Source organism: Barbus barbus, assembly GCF_936440315.1.
Source record: "Barbus barbus genome assembly, chromosome: 19".
In the NCBI taxonomy this organism is placed as follows: Eukaryota; Metazoa; Chordata; class Actinopteri; order Cypriniformes; family Cyprinidae; genus Barbus; species Barbus barbus.
This window is the reverse complement of record NC_136747.1, coordinates 5,683,183-5,702,961: the sequence shown is the minus strand read 5'-3', so window position 1 is coordinate 5,702,961 and position 19,779 is coordinate 5,683,183. Positions and strand designations below refer to the sequence as shown.

General features: G+C 35.4%; 1 protein-coding gene across 1 annotated transcript in view; it reads left to right on the top strand.

Moving 5' to 3' along the window:
• Positions 1–796: 796 nt before the first annotated feature.
• The window catches only part of LOC306885314 (zinc finger protein ZFPM2-like), a gene marked incomplete at both ends in the record, with an annotated part of 56,944 nt that continues 37,961 nt past the window's right edge, over positions 797–19,779 (top strand). The window contains 2 exons of the mRNA XM_079441767.1: positions 797–836; positions 18,146–18,295. Coding sequence (XP_079297893.1) covers positions 797–836; positions 18,146–18,295 — 190 coding nt within the window. The remainder of the gene's footprint in view (positions 837–18,145; positions 18,296–19,779) is intronic.

Genomic DNA, 19,779 nt, shown 5'->3' with positions numbered 1-19,779 from the left:
TGCTGTTCATTCTCACACTAGAAAGGTAAAACTGAGTAGATTGCAGCCTATTGTAGGTTATAGGGCATAAATGCATAAATCCCAGTTTCCCTGTACTGTACCAAATAGGCTTTGCAGTACCCCACAGAGGAGTCTATGGCAGCAGTCTTTGGCATTACATCAAGTGTGGACCCAGAGGACGACTGTGCAAACCATGCAAATGCTATATACACTGCATATATATATTTTTTTTTTTTCATAGTATGGAAGTATGCAATTTTGCACACAGCCACAGTATAGAGACAATTTATATCCGTTTAATTTAAACTTTTACATTGTGTTGTTCTGTATTCAATATTTCCAGCTACTATACAGAAAACAATAAACACTGGTTGTAATTAAGAAGGCGAGATTCGTTCACAAGCAAACAAACAAAAACAAAACTCCATCTAATCCGGGAAGTTCCATCTATTTCACCGGAGCTGGACATCCCGAGGGGACAGAGAAAACAGTGAATGCTAGAGTGCAGTGAATGTGTGTGTGGACAGTGTGGAGTGTGTGAGCGCTGCTGCAGCTCTACGGCGCACCGCTGCGCTCAAACCTCCTGCAACAAAAGCTGAAGACGCGCTCATCTGCGCTGTCAGTGTGCGCCCGGATCACAGCACAACTTAACCCTCTACACGACCAGACCAGCAACCCCTGACTGGAATCAGACCGACACCCGAACACACACGAGTCTTACAGACAGCGCGTTTATCTGGGTTTGGATGAATCGCGGTATCATATTTTAATCTCGAGTCCAGCGCGCGGAGCAGGAATGTCCCGGAGGAAACAGAGCAACCCCAAGCAATTCAAACGTGAGTTTGCCAACGCGGATTTGACTCATGCATTGTTTCAGAGGACAGGACAGGTTGTTTATAGTAGTTTCATAGTTTTTATAGGTTCAGCTGAAGTTGATGTTTCATTTAAAGATTTTATATCGGTTACATCGAATGTTGATCAGTCAGATGTGGATCAGAAAAATCAAAGGCTCGGTTATCTAGTTTGATGCGTTTATCAGAATTGTGATTCATTGTTATTCTTCTTTTATTTTATATATATATATATATATATATATATATATATATATATATATATATATATATATATATAAAATATAAATGACAAAATTGAGATCTTTGGAAAGTTGGAAACTCTTGATTTGTTTGAATGGCTGCATGCAATTTGTGAAGTAGAAGCATGCGCTTTATGGTTTTTAATCCAGTGCTTTGAATAAACTAAGAAATATAGACTTTTTAAAATTACTAATTCACTACAATTATCATTATTTTTGTAATCCAGAACTTTCCAAATTAATGCTAGAAATGTAAAATATCTTATGACAAAAAATATATATATATATTTAACCCGTAAAAATTGTAAATCTAGGCTACTACACTGTTTTTTTTTTTTTTTTGAATAATGCAAACATTGCAAAACATCTGTATCTGTTCATGCATCTCAGAACTACAGAGAAGTGCTTTGGTCCACACTGTGTGAAATTTCTATTTTTATTGTGGCAGACTTGAAATCTAGCACAAGGACAGCTCTCCAAAACACCTTATTTATTTTCAGTCTTGGCATATTGCACGGGAGTTTCTGCAAGTGATGAAACTGTTTGCTTAGCAGTCCGGCATATCAGCTCTCATCATGTCTGTTTTCTGCTTTTCAAGGTCTGCATTATACAGAAGGCAGTTGTAGTGATATCTCAATCTGCAGACGTGTCCCACATATTTCTGGAGAGATTTGAAACACTAGCACACAGCGGAGAGTTCGTGAAATGACTGTAGGCTAGAGCACCTGTAAAGAGCGCAGCTTTACCAGCCACCTGCTTCATAGCAAAGGACAAAGAGGTTGTTATGGGTAGAGACGCTCCTCTCTCTCTTTTTTTTATGGTTACATTTTGTTCCCAATTGAACAGAGTTTGTCCTGTTATCTGAACCCTGGCGATTCACCCTGGATTTTCATATTTTGCCTATTCCATTCTCTGGTGTGCCCTCTGTGAGGCAGATAAAGCGAGAGCACTGAAAGAGCTCCATTAATTTGCCCCGATGACTGTGGCGATAAGGGCAGATAATGGGCTTGATAAGCTGGGGAAGATATACCATCAGAGACCCCATTATTACCATTAGAATTCCAGGCCGGCAATCTGTTCCAGCCTGATAATCCCTCCCCCATCCTCCACTTCTCATGATAAGACAAGGAATAGTCAGTCCACACTCTCTTTATTAGCCCGCCTGGATATTCCGATAATATGGTGATAAATTATGTATTTTCTCTTCTCCCACTATTTTAGCCCCATTGAAGGATCTGTCTCTCTCCTTATGGAGAGATAAAAGGGCATTTTTGGTCATCTTTTTTTCCCTTCCCATGCGTCCCTCCCCCCTCGGCTGGTGTTTAGGGGTTTATTGTAATAAGAGTTTGATGGTAAGGGAGATTGGGTGGCCAAGGTGTCTTGGTGGGAGAGTAGACGTCAGTGCTATCAGCTCAGCATCTCCAGCACAGGCTGCTACCAGCTGTTCATCTCAACCTCTTATCACCTGCACGGCCAATCGCGGTGTAAATTTGATATAAATTGTTAGTCGGTGCAAGGCGGGATTGCCAAGTAAATGACAGCAAGAATGGTATGAGTTGCTATAGTTGTCTACCAGCTATTTTTGTCATAAACTGAAACGTAATTTATTGTTATGTTGAGGACATGTTTACTGTCTATGGATTTTTAAAACAGCGAATAATTGCTGTTGGTCATCGCACTATTGAGAAAAAGGTACAAAAGCTGTCACTGGGGCAAAAGGTACATTTAGGAATGTATCATTTAGGTATTTATAAGCACACTTTAGATACTAATATGAGCATTTATAGTACAAATTTGCAGCCTTTAGGCATAACTATGGAGCAAAGGTGTAGCTTTTGAAAAGGTACTGCCCCGTTGACAGCTTTTGTAACTTTTTTCCTGAGGAAAAAAGGTACTAAAAGAGGCTGTAGATGTACTGAGGACTTTTTTTAATGAATGACTTATTCACATAATTTGAAATTATGGTTTGTGTCTCTGTGTGTGTGTGTGTGTGTGTGCAAATTTATGTATACACAATGTTACCCAGAATATATGCATATATTACAACTCTCTTGAATACTTGATTTTGCGTTCTATCTTTGAATGTCCTTGTCTAATGATTGCCAAACTGTAGATTTAATTAACAAAAGTGTATTGTCTTTAATGTCACTCTGCATCTCTGTAATCTGTCAAAAAACAAACAAACAAAAAAACAATATATATATGCTTCTATATGTTATGCTTCTGTTTCAGTATGGTGTAACTGCTAATGAAGTTTTGTGACTAGTTTCAGCTCTTGCAGCAGTGAACTGTCAAAGTATTTCTCTTGCACTCATTGTTCATAATACTTCAATTATTTATTTGGAGGCTGTCATTCGTGGTTGTTGGCGCTAACTTTGTGCTGTCAGAATATGATAATTTATTTCATTATTATACCCTATCAAGGATGTCAGATTTGTTGCCTCTCCTTTATTCTTTTTTTAATCCGTTTTGATTAACTTCATCTGCCAACTGTCAGCGTGAGGCATCCCTCAGTCGTGAGCTATCTCTCAAAGATCAGTGCAATATGAAGAGAGAGCTTATTGCGTGCCAACTTTCTCCCCAGCATCTGTTCAGCACTAATGAGCTATGAAGTGTGGCTCACTAGGCTGCAGGAGGAGGAGGGGAGATGGAGAGGACAGGAACGCCACGCGCCTGTCTCACCCTTCTCCAGGAACACTGGGAGACGTCCCAACTGTTTAGGAATGCAGCTACTGTTTGTCTTTGTTTGTTACACACAACAGTTCCACAACTCAGTCATTATAATGCCTGTATTCTAGTCTAAAGCAACAAGCCACGAGAGGCTGTGCATTACAGTAAAGGTAAGAGGTAACTGTGGTAAAATTCTTGTAATGCACAGTCCTGACTGGTTTATCGCTTTACAAAATGGTATGTTAAAACTCCGATAAGTTATCAATAAACAGTTACATTTACATACAAAATATGAACAAAATAATATTAATAAAGCATATGGAAACCTAGTGGATGACAACTTGTAATTTGAAAGGTATACACACACACACACATATATATATATATATATATATATATATATATATATATATATATATATATATATATATATATATATATATATATATATATACTGTATATGGTGAGCATTAGAGAATGGTAGCGTACATTTTATATATATATATAACCCGAATTCAGAAAATGTTGGGATGTTTTTTTAAATTTGAATAAAATGAAACCCAAAAGAATTTCAAATCACATGAGCTAATATTTTATTCACAATAGAACATAAATAACATAACAAATGTTTAAACTGAGAAATGTAAAAATGTTATGCACAAAATGAGCTAATTTCAAATTTGATGCCTGCTACAGGTCTGAAAATAGTTGGGACTGGGGCATGTTTACCATGGTGTAGCATCTCCTCTACTTTTCAAAACAGTTTGAAGACTTCTGGGCATAGAGGTTATGAGTTTCTAGAGTTTGGGTGTTGGAATTTGGTCCCATTCATGCCTGATATAGGTTTCCAGCTGCTGAAAAGTGTGTGGTCGTCTTTGGCGTACTTTTCGTTTAATGATGCGCCAAATGTTCTCTATAGGTGAAAGATCTGGACTGCAGGCAGGCCAATTCAGCACCCGGACCCTTCTACTATGAAGCCATGCTGTTGTAATAGCTGCAGTATGTGGTTTTGCATTGTCCTGCTGAAATAAACATCATCAGACTTCCCTGAAATAGACATCATCTGGAGGGGAGCATATGTTGCTCTAAAACCTTTATATACCTTTCAGCATTCATAGTGCCTTCCAAAACAAGCTGCCCATACCATCAGAGATGCTGGCTTTTGAACTGAACGCTGGTAACACGTTCGAAAGTCTCCCTCCTCTTTAGCCCGGAGGACACGGCGTCCGTGATTTCCAACAAGAATGTCAAATTTGGACTCGTCTGACCATAGAAAACTTTTCCACTTTGAAACAGTCCATTTTAAATGAGCCTTGGTCCACAGGACATGATGGCGATTCTGGACCATGCTCACAAATGGCTTCCTTTTTGCATGATAGAGCTTTAATTGGCATCTGCAGATGGCACGGCGGATTGTGTTTACTGACAGTGGTTTCTGGAAGTATTCCTGGGCCCATTTAGTAATGTCAGTGACAGAATCATGCCGATGAGTGATGCAGTGTCGTCTGAGGGGCCGCAGACCACGGGCATCCAACAAAGGTCTTTGGCCTTTTCCCTTACGCACAGAGATTTTTCCAGTTTCTCTGAATCGTTTGATGATGTTCTTCACTGTAGATGATGAGATTTGCAAAGTCTTTGCAATTTGATGTTGAGGAACGTTGTTTTTAAAGTATTACACAATCTTTTTACTCACTCTTTCACAGATTGGAGAGCCTCTGCCCATCTTTACTTCTGAGAGACTCTGCCTTTTATGTTACAGAGCTGATGTCAGTTAACTTAATGAGTTGCTAGATGTTCTCCCAGCTGAATCTTTTCAAAATTTCTTGCTTTTTCAGCCCTTTGTTGCCCCTGTACCAACTTTTTTGAGACATGTAGCAGGCATCAAATTTGAAATGAGCTCATTTAATGGATAAAAGTGTAAAATTGTTTAACATTTTTAACAGTTTAAACATTTGTTATGTTCTCTATGTTCTATTGTGAATAAAATATTGGCTCGTGATTTGAAAGTCTTTTAGTTTTTCGTTTATTCAAATTTAAAAAAATGTCCCAACATTTCTGGAATTTGGGGTGTGTATGTATATATATATATATATATATATATATATATATATATATATATATATACACACACACACGCACACACATATATATATATATATAGATTGATAATCGATAATTATATGAAAATTATGCTACCGTTCTCTAATGATTATTTGATCAGAAGTACAGTAAAAACATTAATATTTTCAAATATTGTTACAATTTAAAATAACTGTTTTCTATTGTAATATATTTTAAAATATAATTTATTCTTGTGATCAAAGCTGAATTACTCCAGTCTTCAGTGTCACATGATCCTTCAGAAATCATTTTAATATGTTGATTTGCTGCTTAAGAAACATTTATTATTATTATCAATGTTATTGATAATTTGATTCAATTTGATGAGTAGAAAGTTCAAAAGAACAGCATTTATTAGAAATAGAATAATTTCTAAAGTCATAAATATCTTTACAGTCAGTTTCAATGTTTTTTGATCAATTTAATGCATAGTTGCTGAATAAAAATATAATTGTACATATGTATAATATGTATAATTGTACATATATTGGCATCAGCAGTTAGTGAAACATCCGTATCAGTAAACCAACACAAAATACAACCAAAAAAAAAAAGCATTATAATACAAATATACAAAACACTGTCTTTAAGGCGCGTCTGCAGGCCGCCTCTGGGACCAGTAGCTTTAAAAGAGGCCGACAGAATCAATGGCAAAAACAAGATAAGCAAGATGTTTATTTGACGAGCCTTAATCATTGATGCCCCTGCTGTGCTAGATGTCCTATCAGTGAGGTCCAGCGGCTCTAAGGGAACACGCCACTTTTATTCTCCTCACCTTCATTGAGCTTAGAGTTCAATGATGTTAAATCAATAACTGTTGTCAGATGCACAAACTGGTGCTTGGTTTTCAATGGGAACAAAAAGACGGCTCAATTAGAGTGTTTGTGCTGAAGATTTGTTAAAGAGCTTGTCCTTGCAGTTAGACCAGCGTCCCTTTAAGGCATGTCATTGCACTTGGCGGCCATCTTGGTAGCGCCCTTGGGTGTCTGTTTTCTATGTCGTCAATCGGCAAGCACATCTGTCCACTTCAATGGAAAAAGACAGAAGTAGTCAAAACTATAAATCAAGATTACATTTGAACAATGTCAAATCAGCAATGGAATCAGACAACAAGGGTATCACATAGTAAATAAAACATTGAAACAACAATTCAATTTCTTTAGCTTTAGCTTATTTACCTTTGTAATACTTCTGTTTCTGCATAAAGTGTTACTATACTCAAATTTATTGTTGTAAAAGTAGTGGTCGACTGATATCCTGGGCAAATATATTGGCTGATATTTGGGATTTTTAAATTATCAACATTAGCAAAAAAGTGTTTCACCAATCTGTTTCGCCAATGTGTTGGAAGCAGACTTTTATTTTGACAGTGTACAGGATTTTTATTTTGACATTACTGAGATCTCCCGAGGTGATAAATCTGCTGATATTTGGGATTGTTTTTAATTATTGAAAAAAAAAATTGCCAAAATTTGGCAAAAAAAGAAAAGGAAAAAACGTTTGAACAATGTGTTGGAAGCTAATTTTTATTTAGACAGTGCATGTGACCTTTATTTTCACCTCGATGAGACTGATTTCCTGGGCCGTATATCTGCTGATATTTGGGATTTTTAAAAAGTATATATATATATATATATATATATATATATATATATATATATATATATATATATATATATGTAAAAGAAAAAAAGTTTGGCCAATGTATTGGAAGTTAACTTTTATTTTGACATCACTGATAACACCAGAACCTGAGTACGATAATCAGATTTATTGAAAATGCGATTTTTCTAGTCAAAAATTGGACATATACGGCCTCTCAAGTTGTATTTACAACTGGAAAACTCTGAGATCATTTTAATAAACTAGTTTCCAAGTTGGGCGGGCCATAAACTTTAAACATAGCGGAGGAGAGAAACATAGCAGTAGTTCTGTCATTTTATTTTTGTTTTTCCCACAACAGTTACATTGCTTTCTCCTGAGGTTACAGTTATGTATATTTACGTATATAAATAACCATTTGATGCATAATGCATGTACTGAACACATCTAAAATAGGATTTATTTGACAGAAATGTAGCGTTTGCTTTTCTATGAATCCATTGCAGTTGTCATCTAAATAAATATAGTTTTTTTAATCAAGTTATACATTTAAAAAAAAGATCAATTAAATTTCAGCATTTGTTATGCATATGTTTGTTACTATCTTTAAATTAAATAGTGTGATATCATATATATCATTCATTGGCCACCCTCCTCTCTAAGATATCTCTAGTGCTCTGTCTGCTCATCCTTATACTATTTTATTTCATAAATCAAAGAACTTTCTGTGATACTATTAGAAGAAGGATTTTTGTTGAATATTTTCCTCCTGTTGTTGGCTCAGTGAAAGAGGAATAGGTTTGTTGACTACCTACAGTTAATGATGTTAACTTAATCTGTGATTAAGGATTTGACTTTCTTTTGCAGACTGATAAATGCCTCAAAGCACATTCTCTTTTAGCTAGTTGTGGAAATGAAGAATATCTTCCCTCAGTGACTGTTAAGAGTTTATATGTTTCTTGGTCTGAACGTTTGTGGAGTTGTTCCTCACAGGAAGGTTCTGAGATGTTGATCATGTCATGTGGCTGAAATATCACTTACGAAGTTAAAGAGACATATAAATATATAAACAGAAGAGCAGAGGAGCTCAGAAAGGTTTGCTTGTTGGATGCAGTTTTTAATCAGTGTCTGATCTAAACTAAGACGCTAAGCATGAGACATTGTCAAATCATCTGTCTAATAAATGAGTTATTTGAAAAGCCAGATATGTTTGCTTGTACAGTGGCTGCTGGTGCCACAGTAAACGGTGTTTGTTGGGATTAGAGAGCTCGGCGGTCTAATTTTAACTTCAGCACCTCCACAGCAAATGTGATGGCACGCTTTTAAATGCGGAGTGGAAAATTGCTAATGGCACAAATCCGGGGCACTAATAGGTGATAGCTGAATTTTGTGTGAGCATCTTTTGCAAACTGCGCTTAAAAGTTCATAATTCAAAGTGCTTTTGGGGTTGAGTCTGCAAAGCTGTTGATATCAAATGACAGCCTTTAAGTTCTTTAATTACGTTAGTGATTGCACAGCGAGCTCTCGGGATACTGGAATACTGTAAAGCTTAATTATTAGTTGTGCTTTCTGTTTATATCAGGGATTTGCAAGAAAATGATACAGTGTGTTGCTTGTTTTGGAAATGGTTTCTTTGCCAAGAATATGAGGATCACAGAATAGAAAAATAAAACAGGAGATCTCTTTAATATCTCAGTTGATTCTCACAGACAGTAATGAGATTAAATGAACTAACATAGACGTCTGTGTAAATCTGCTGCTTCTCAGATTTTCTCCTGAGAAAACAACCCCGATGATCAATGATGATTTCTGCTCAGATTTGTAAAGTCTGCAGTCTCGATATGATCTCAAATATTTCAGTTACTGATCTACATTCATTTTACAGCGCCATACTCTTACTTATTTGTGTATTTTTTTATTACTTCTGGACAATTTTAGGATGGTCATCAGTTATGCTTCATTTATGATTTCAGAGATTTTCCATCACTGTAAAAAAAATTGTTTCAAAAACTTGTTTCAATTTAAAATAATTTGTTAACACGCTCACTTAAAATTTTTAGCTTAGTCAATTGAAATTTTAAGTTACTCAATGTTAATTTAAGGGGCAAATGGAATATTTTAGTTGACTAAACTAAACATCGGAAACGTCGTTATTAAATAATTTTATACCTTTTGCATAGATAGTGTGCGGGATTTGTTTCTTGTTTTTTAGTTGACTAAAAAAAATTTAAGTCAGCGGGGTAACAAATTATTTTAAGTTGAAACAACTATTTTTTTTTACAGTGACACATTAAACTTACTTCTGTTGTATAAATGCTGTAAATAATGTAAACATTGAGGAACAAAGACTGTTTTTATGAATGCATCTTTAAATAAAAAAAAAAAAAAAGTAAATATACAATTCAGTAGAGTAAATGTCTGGATAATGGTGACTTTGCTCTGATTAATGTAATTGATTATTTTATGGTGGATTGATTTCTTGTTGGGTTTCAGTAGATAATTCCGATCTTTAGAGTCAGGAAATCAAAAAAAAAAATTCTCAGATAAGGATGTTTGGTCATTCTGTTCCCTCTTTAGTCACAGTTTCTCCATCCAGATGTCAGCTCTTATACGAGGCGTTGTCCCAACACTTATCCTTAAATAGTTCTGGGATAACAGAGTGTATTGTAGGATGAGGTCTGAACGTTATTCATATTTCCATGCTGTGTAATCATTCATCTAATCTCATTTAAAGATACAGCAGCACGAAGGCTGTTCGTGGGAAACACTGAGCATGTGTGTGTGTGAAGATTATGGGAACATGGTGATTGCTGATGGGCTTCTGTATGCTAAACGAAAAAAGTTCCTATTGTATCTCAGATTAGTCATGCATGGAGTTTTTCAATCTCCCCAAACATCACAGAACAAACACAGATGTATCACTGAGATGCTTTGAGAGCTGTATAGAGAATATTAAATACTTAGCTTTAGGTGCTAAAAAGCAAAAACATAGTATTTACACCAACACTACCCTTAATAAAATATTTGTACGTTAAGATACTTTAAAAAAATATACACTTAATTGCATGCTATTTACAAATAAATGAAAATTTTATTATATATAACATTTATATTAAATGCAATTAGCTGAACTGAAGACTGTTTTTAAACCCACTTAAGTAGGCTTATCTTTGTATGTCATTTCATAATTACTTTTGTTAACTGTTGAAATATAGTTAAAGTGTACTTCTGAATGTACTGACAAGCATTTAAGGTAAGCTAAAATATACTTTAATGTCATTTCTTTTGAAATCTGTATGCCATGCATTTAATTCTATTTGTAATTACACCTTTCTAATGATGTTGTAGTTTAGCACGTTTAGAATATAAAACACTAGTTTAAATGATAATCATGTGCTTTAGTAGTCGACACATCAAAATAAGTGTACTTCTTTAAAGCACAACAAAATATTATTAAAACATAATGATTTAAATGTACTTTAAAGTAAAACTTTTAATTTGACATGAATATAAAGTGCACTTTTTTAAAAGTGTGTTAAGAAACGTTGACATGAAAGTGAACTCTGTAAGTGGCCTTTTATTTGATTGATATATTACTTGCAAGTATATTTTCTAAAAGTATACTCTTGGCATTTGAAATATACGCTACCTTTAGTGAAACAATTGTAACACTTCTTTTTGTACTATATATTGTATGCAACAGTACACTCTCAGAAAAAAGATACCGCTGTCACTGGGGTGGTATCTTTTCAAAAGGTACACTTTGGTACATTATAGGAACCAATACATACACTCTCAAGAACTATTATTGATCTTTAAGATACCATATGGACCCTTTAGATACAAAGTTGTACCATTTGAAAAGATAGGCCTCTGCTTTTGTACCTTTATTTCTGAGAGCGTACAATATATTGAACATGCTGTGTTTTAGCCCTCTCAGCCTAATGTTAATTATTCATGTCAAATTATACATGGCCTGGAGGTACAGTAGATATTCTCATATAGGCCCTGGGACACTTTAAAAGACATTCTTGGCCCACACCTTTCCTGAAGCCTCTCTTTCCTTGTCCCTTTCTCCTGTTTTCTCCGATCTCTCTGGCCCATCTACCCCTGGGAAGAGCCCAGCAGAACGACTGAGATGTTATGCCACTGAGGTGATCGGGCATGCGATACGCTGCCAGGCTTCCACAGCTGTTTGTTTGATGTTGTGCCGAGGTTTAGAAGGAGGAATCCAAATCTGACATTCACACAGAGAAACAGGAGGAAAAATGATTCTGTTTGGGAATGTAGTCAAGCATGCTCTATATGATGCATCTTAGTTTTTGTGTTGTGTTGTCCTTATAGTAAAGCAAGTTGTTTTTAACCCTTTAGGCGCCAGGGTTTTTTGGAAAAAATGCTGGATTTTGACATCAAGATTTCAAAAGCTTGTGGCTTGAAATGGCTTAAAGATAGAGCTCTACTGTAAATTAGAAAAATGTTGGGCATGACCGAAAGTTTATGTGGGGTGTAAATATACTCATCTAATTAGCATATTATGACGTCATCAGGGGCGCCCCTCTTGAATTTCATAATATTTAGGAAATAGTAGATATTGAATTGATGTTTGATTTTTTGGTTTCTTTTTTTGTCTTTTTCTCCTCATTCCAAATAATCAGAAAAGAGGAAACCAACAATAAAACAGGAGAAAGTACTAAATTATTACTATATTACTATACTATATAGTAGTAAAACGCATGTGAACAGTAGCCTACTTTTTGATAAGTTCATCAGTAATATTCAGGAAATAATAGATATTGAATGGATGTTTGAACTTATTTGCATGTTGTTGTTGTTTTTTTGTCTTTTTATCCTCATTCCAAATGATCAGGAAAAGAGGAAATCAACAGTAAAACAGGAGAAAGTAGTAAATTATTACTATATTACTGTGCCGTAGTAAAATACATGTGCCTATTTTTTGATCAGTTGACCAGCTATCTGCCCAATCAGGTATCTATGTGACAGTTTATAGTTCTTGAGAGTATGGTACCTCTCATTGTATGGCACAGCGCACAGACCTACCCCAAACTGACTACACCTGTCCTGTCTGCCGGCAGCCCTTAGAGCGCGTAGAGCTCCTATGGACACTAAGACCACGTCCACCCCTGCCACCCTCATCCCCGTTGGGCAAAGTGTTGAAATGATCACTTGTTTGTGCTTTGTGAACGATCGCGCCTTGCGCAGCGGCACCATTGCGCGGAAAAGATGTTCCGGGAGAAGCGCGATCATTAGACGGCCGATCGTCATTTCCAAAAGGCAAATATTTCCCTTCAGAGTCAGAATCGGCGAATGACATTTGCAACACATCCTCACAGTACAACATTTTATTAGCCGTTTGGCGATTTTCTCTCACAAATCTCACAATTTACTCAGACGCTATGAACTGAATTGCTTCTGCATCAATGACACGATAGCTCACTTACTCTGCTATTTCCTCGAACAATTTTGGTCTAGAATCGAAGTACTACATGTCTGCCATCTAGTGGAAGGGAATACAAATGAGCCATTACACCAGATTAGGAACTACAGCCCATTTCATGAAGTATGACGTCTTGTCGCAATTTTGCGACTTTGGCGTTTAGAGGGTTAAAAACTGCAAAATTTAATTCGGTAGGTCGGTGTTGGAGGGTAGTTTCTGGATGTTATGCACATGTTTTCGATGCATGGTATTTGCAATATGCATACAACGGGTGTGTAATATTGACAAAACCAGCAGAATTTATTTACACTGCACTTGTAATTGCATACACAATTCTATGATATTAATGTTTTAAAAATATTTTGAATATTAAAATATAAAATTATATTTTGAAATCAAATTAAGCTTTTCCATTTGAAACTAAAACCAACAGCAGGTGCGGCAAGTCATCTTTTTGAGTGAGTCATTGAAACATTTATTCAACCAATTCGTTTGAACAACGAATTCATTGTGGGAACGAAGCAAATGTATGTCTTTATGAATGGATCATTGAATCATTGATTCATTCAAAAACACAGATTCATTCAGGAACGAAGCAAATATCTGTCTTTATGAATGGATCATTGAATCATTGATTCATTCAAAAACACAGATTCATTCAGGAACGAAGCAAGTGACTATCTATGAATGGATCATTGAATCATTGATTCATTCATAAGTGCAGATTCATTCAGGAACAAAGCAAGTGACTGTTTTATGAATGGATCATTGAATCATTGATTCATTCATAAGTGCAGATTCATTCAGGAACAAAGCAAGTGACTGTTTTATGAATGGATCATTGATTCATTCAGAAATAAAGATTAATTTAGAAATGAAGCAAGTGACTATCTATGAATGGATCATTGAATCATTGATTCATTCATAAGTGCAGATTCATTCAGGAACAAAGCAAGTGACTGTTTTATGAATGGATCATTGATTCATTCAGAAACAAAGATTAATTTAGAAATGAAGCAAGTGACTATCTATGAATGGATCATTGAATCATTGATTCATTCATAAGTGCAGATTCATTCAGGAACAAAGCAAGTGACTGTTTTATGAATGGATCATTGATTCATTCAGAAATAAAGATTAATTTAGAAATGAAGCAAGTGACTATCTATGAATGGATCATTGAATCATTGATTCATTCATAAGTGCAGATTCATTCAGGAACAAAGCAAGTGACTGTTTTATGAATGGATCATTGATTCATTCAGAAACAAAGATTAATTTAGAAATGAAGCAAGTGACTATCTATGAATGGATCATTGAATCATTGATTCATTCATAAGTGCAGATTCATTCAGGAACAAAGCAAGTGACTGTTTTATGAATGGATCTATGAATCACTGATTTGTTCAAAAATTCTGATTCATTTTGGGGGAAAAAAACACATTTCAAAGCAAAAACAGACAATTCTGACAATATGGCATCTAAAATGTAACTCTCAATATTAACTTGTTTATTGAACTGCTATATAAAATCAATGTCACATCTGCAGTCCTCCTGATATTTGGGCAAACAGCACGCTTGCTCGTTTAGAAATATAAACATACACAGGCATATTTGTTCCATAATTTGAATTTTGGGCTTATTCTAACTCCAATTGGAATGGAAGGTCAAGTTGAGCACATTGCATTGTGGGATATAATATGCTCTGCCGTATTCTGTATACTACTGCATATACTGTATGTCAAATGAATTCAGTCATATTCTCTGCATAAACAAAATATCTTCTGCACTGTATGCATTCTGCATTTCAAAAATAATTGGTAGGATGCCCTTCCTGCTCATCAGTCTTTGGTCAGATGTAAAAACTGTACTGTAAAATAGCAGAATAGAAGGAGCAGGCTGGAATGGCATGGAAAAGAAGGCTGATTTCCATGCGGCTCGGTGCTGTCAGATTGAATTAGCTCAGGTGTAATTAGAGCGCTGGAGAGCGTCCTGCTTTGGCTGCGGTGTGCGACGGGGCAGCATGGCTCTACACTGAAGCCAGCTGATACCGAGCCGGGCCGCTATCACCATGCAAACACACGCCTCCAACATCGCAGGCGAGCGGCAAATCCAAGCATGAAATTAGCAGTCACTCAGATCATGCCCGCATACTTGCATATTTCACTTTGTGTGTTTTCTGTTGTGTGTGTGTGTGTTTTAGAGGAAGTCTGAGTGTTTGAGCGGCTAGCTGGAGTTGAAGTGCAGTGTGTTCTGCTGGAAGGAGGTCAGACACTGTTTGCAAACGACGTCTGTGCGTGCTTACTTAGTGACCTTTTGTCAACATGAAAATGGACCTTATTTACGGTCTTCATATTTATTCAAAGTCAGTTTTTGTACAGTTTATCAGTGCATGTTATTTTAAAATAATGAAAATGCAACAATCTTCCTCCAATGCCCTCCTGTTTTTGCTGAGATCTTCAAGCCCTCTTATTTTTTTAAGCTTATGCAGTTCATTCTTAAATGATAAAATTAAAAAGTCCTGCTCAACATGATTATTTGTTGAATATCCTGTTTGAATTATTGCAAGGTAAAATTAATTAGCAAGCACAATCTCTCAATTTAGAAATAGATTCTCACTGATTCTACAGAAATCAAACCAAGAGAGTATTTGAAGATCACCAGAACTGTATTATATTATATGTATTATATCATAATATCTTTAGTTTCTTTTAATATCTATAAATCTGTATACACTGAAAAAAATAGTGCAGAAGCAATTTTCACACAGAAATGGATATAGCTTCACAATTATAAAGAAAAGCAAGTAACACTGAATTAAACAAGAATAAAAACTGAGATAGTATTTTCTTGTAAAGCACTTCATTAATCTGTTAAAAAATATAGTGTAGATGTTATGAGCTTTGCAGATTTATTTAAAATTACAATTATAGTAACTTACTCTTATTAACAGTTAGTTGATGTGATCAATTCATGAAAAGTTACTGTAATTTATAAGCAAGGTCACTGAAAATACCCATGATGCAAGGCATATTATAGTTAATTTACAGTTCAGTAAGGGTTAACAGTGTATTTAGTATCTAGTGTTTATCCTAGAGCTCTGTTTTTGCCAAGATAACAAGTTTTTGTCAGCAATCAGAAGATTTCCATATGAACTCAAGGATTTAATTTCTCTGAAGTTGTTCCAAAATCAAATAATCTGAGCTGCCATCTACAATCATTTATACTAGGAGTGAAATTTGTTTATACCAAAGTCTATACTCAAGTGAGAACTCCATCAAGACTGCTGAGCTGTGGAAAAGTTACATTGTCATCTACTGTAGTCTGGACATTTTTGTTTTTGCTACAAGATCAAATGTGGTAAAACTCTGACCTTGCTCTCACTGCGTTTGTGTCTCCGTTCCTTTCATGTACACAGTCACTGCTGCCCTCCTACAAAGGGGCCATTCATAAAGCTAAAGAAAAGAAAGAGTTTACTCACCTAGATCACACCATCATGGCATTAACACACACACACACACGCACACACACACACACACGTTACTATGTTATACCTCACCCAAATGAAAACTTTTAGCATTTTTTTGCACATATTTTATACATTAATTGATTTTCTTACTGAGAACATCTCCATAGAGAGGTTTTGTCAGATTTAGTTCACTTTTGGAGACAGTTCTGCACATAGACTCTCACTGAATGTACATCCATCCTTACAGATTTCAGCCCTGTAAACATAAAAAGTGGAAGCCAGAATATTTTTAATATCAAAGGTGAAACACGTCTGTTTAATTTCGTTCAGGTGGGTGCTATTCCTCCATGCCCCCTGATTGAATAAAAAACATTAATATGCAAATATCAAAGTAGATGTACAGCTGGAAGGGAAAAGGACTCTCTTGATAGAATGTAGCCAATGTCTTTTTTTTATTTTTTTCTGACAGAGGAAAGAAATTAATCAAACAGAGAAAAATTAACTTTGTGATTGCACGGGTGTACCACCCAAAGGCATGGCAAGCAAATGAAAAATCAACATTGTTCCCACTGATAAGGCAAATTAATAAGAAAATGTGCTATGTCTACCTTCAATGCTGCTGCTTGCGTGAACAAGTTATCTTGGAGCAGACGTAACCTTAGGCTTTGGATCTGTTCCTGTGTTGGCTTTGCTCGAACACTTTGCAGTTGCGTTCATTTATAGTTTTGGAAGGTACAGACACATTACAAAACAGATATACTGTCGTAGTTTGCGAGGTGCATGGTGGTATATGACTTCTTCAGTGGTGTTTGCATCCTGCAGTGTTTGATGGACAAGATGTTACATGGCTTGTTGAAGAGAATGTGCATTTACTTTTCTAAACATCAGATTTATACTTTCATTTGTGCTAGTAAGCATCCACCCAATACACCCTTGCACGTTTTCTAACATTTACATATTTCAAAAATGCCTCATCAATGCCCTTGTAAAAAAATAAGTGTGCACTTAACTGTATTGAATGTGCACTTGTAGTGTGCTTCAAATCTTGTGCATATTTTTAAAAACTGTACTTGCAGATAATATAATATTAATGCATTAAAAGCCACTTAAGTGCATTTTCATAAATGTTTTAACACACTTTAAAAAGTAATATCAAAGTTTTACTTTAAAGTACATTTTAAAGCATTATGTTTTTAATGAAGGACACTTATTTTGATGTGTTGACTTAACATACTAAAGCACATATAAAGTACTTGACTATAATTTTAACTGTAGTGTGTTATGCATTATCACACTTAAAGTTAATCTATTTTAAATGTACCAAATTGCAATGTGCAAATGTGTAATTACAAACATATTTAAATGCATGAGATAAATGTTTCAATAGAAATAACATTCAAGTATATTTGCTTGTCAGTACATTCAGCAGTAACTTTAACCACATTTCAAAGACAATAGAAGTAATTATGAAATGACATAAAGATGAATTTAAGCCCTACTTAAGTGGGTCAGAAAACACTCAACTTTTTGGCATTAATTAATACATTTTATGCAATTAAGTATTCAAAACCAATACATTTAGTACACATTTATGTATATTATTTCCATACAGTACTCTTTTTAAAAGTGTATTAATGTGTCCTTCTTTTTTCATAAGAGCAAAGACAAAGGTGAATTCCCTTTCATATCTTCTGAAGTGCTAATGCTGTGCACTTGTTTCTCCGTTATTTGACAGGGGTGTTTGACAATGGGCTTGAGACAGACTCTGAGGAGACAGAGAAGAAAGAGATCTTGAAAGAAGAAGACGGGTCTGTGGAGGATGACCCACTTTATTACTCTGACGCAGAGAACGTTGTCTCTAAAGACGGAGATCACTTGAGGAACGGTGAGCTCAAAGTTAACCTGGGAATACATGTATTTGGTTGAAAATCAATTGGAAGTCACGGTAACTTTAGATTAGGAAACGCATTTTCAATATATTACGAGTTTTGCCTCAATGAACTCCTAATTTGCTGCTTTTAGTAGTTATGTTTAGATATGGTGTCGAGTTAAGAGATCTAGATTAATATGTGCTTTATAAGTACTAATAAACAGGCGATATGCTAGTAATATGCATGTTAATAAACATCTAATAGTGAATCGGGTTCTCTAATCTAAAGTGATACCGAAATCACAATACATATAAAATTAATCATTTTTAATCACATTATTTGGCTTGTTTTAGTACACAAACCAACACCTCTGTATGATATCCTATAGAGGGATATATATTTTCAATTGTATTTCACAATGCTCTATAAATGTTAGAAGTATCAGACCTTTTCTACTTTCCCCACCTTCCCACCGCAGCCCCTTTAGCTCAAAGCAGTGTTTGGTTTTGTGCTGAAATTGAATTTGAATATGAAAGAGAAGATTGAAGAAATATGGCATTTTGAGGGAAGACCTACTGTATATGTTACTAACAGGGTTATTGGTCATAGTAAATAACAACAGAGTTGCTGGTATTTGCTGCAGGCCTCCACCATCAAACTCAGGCTAATAGCATCAGCTCTTTGAACTGAAATTCAATTACAGGCGTTTCTGCCGGCCACACCTTACCGTCACAACGGCATAATTCAGAGCCCCCCCAGCCATTTGAAATTCACTCTGCATCCTAGCGTTATGCTTTTCTATTTGTAAACGATGAATCTTCACTTTGAAATGCCTGTCTCGGTATCCCCAGCGTCCAAAAGTTTGCGACGGCAATAGCGAAGTGCATAAACTACCTGCTTTGCCTGCGAGCGTGCAATCTTCAAAAGAACAATCACTTGCGCTTTTTTGTGTGCCGGTTTGCTTTTGTTCTTGTTGAAAAGCAAGAGGGGCAATTCTTTTTCATTTCCTTGCATGTTTTGACCTATTAAGTTTTGAAGGGCAGTGGCAAAAAACAGTTTTGAATATTTGAATATTTATTGTTTTTCTTGATTTTTTTTTTCTCCCTCACTTGATCACATAATTGCTTTTTGAATCTCTGAACCGTATAATGGAAATGTCAAGAATAAAAGTATAGATCATGACACTTATACCTGATGAAAATGAGTTATGATTTACCGTTTATGATTTCCTCAGCGGGGTCATTTCGAGCCGCTCACAGGACTGTAGGATTGCTTATTAATTACTCAGTCATGAATAAATAAATATGTAAGAACGTCAGTTTTCTAGCTGAGGTTTATTACATATATGATAAGTCATGTAATAGAATAGTTAATCTGCGAACCGTATAATGAAAATGTCAAAAATAACAGAATAGATAATGGCACCTAGATGAGTTATGATTTCATATTTATAATTACATTAGTAGTGGCAGTAAAGCTGATTAATTACTCTAGAACA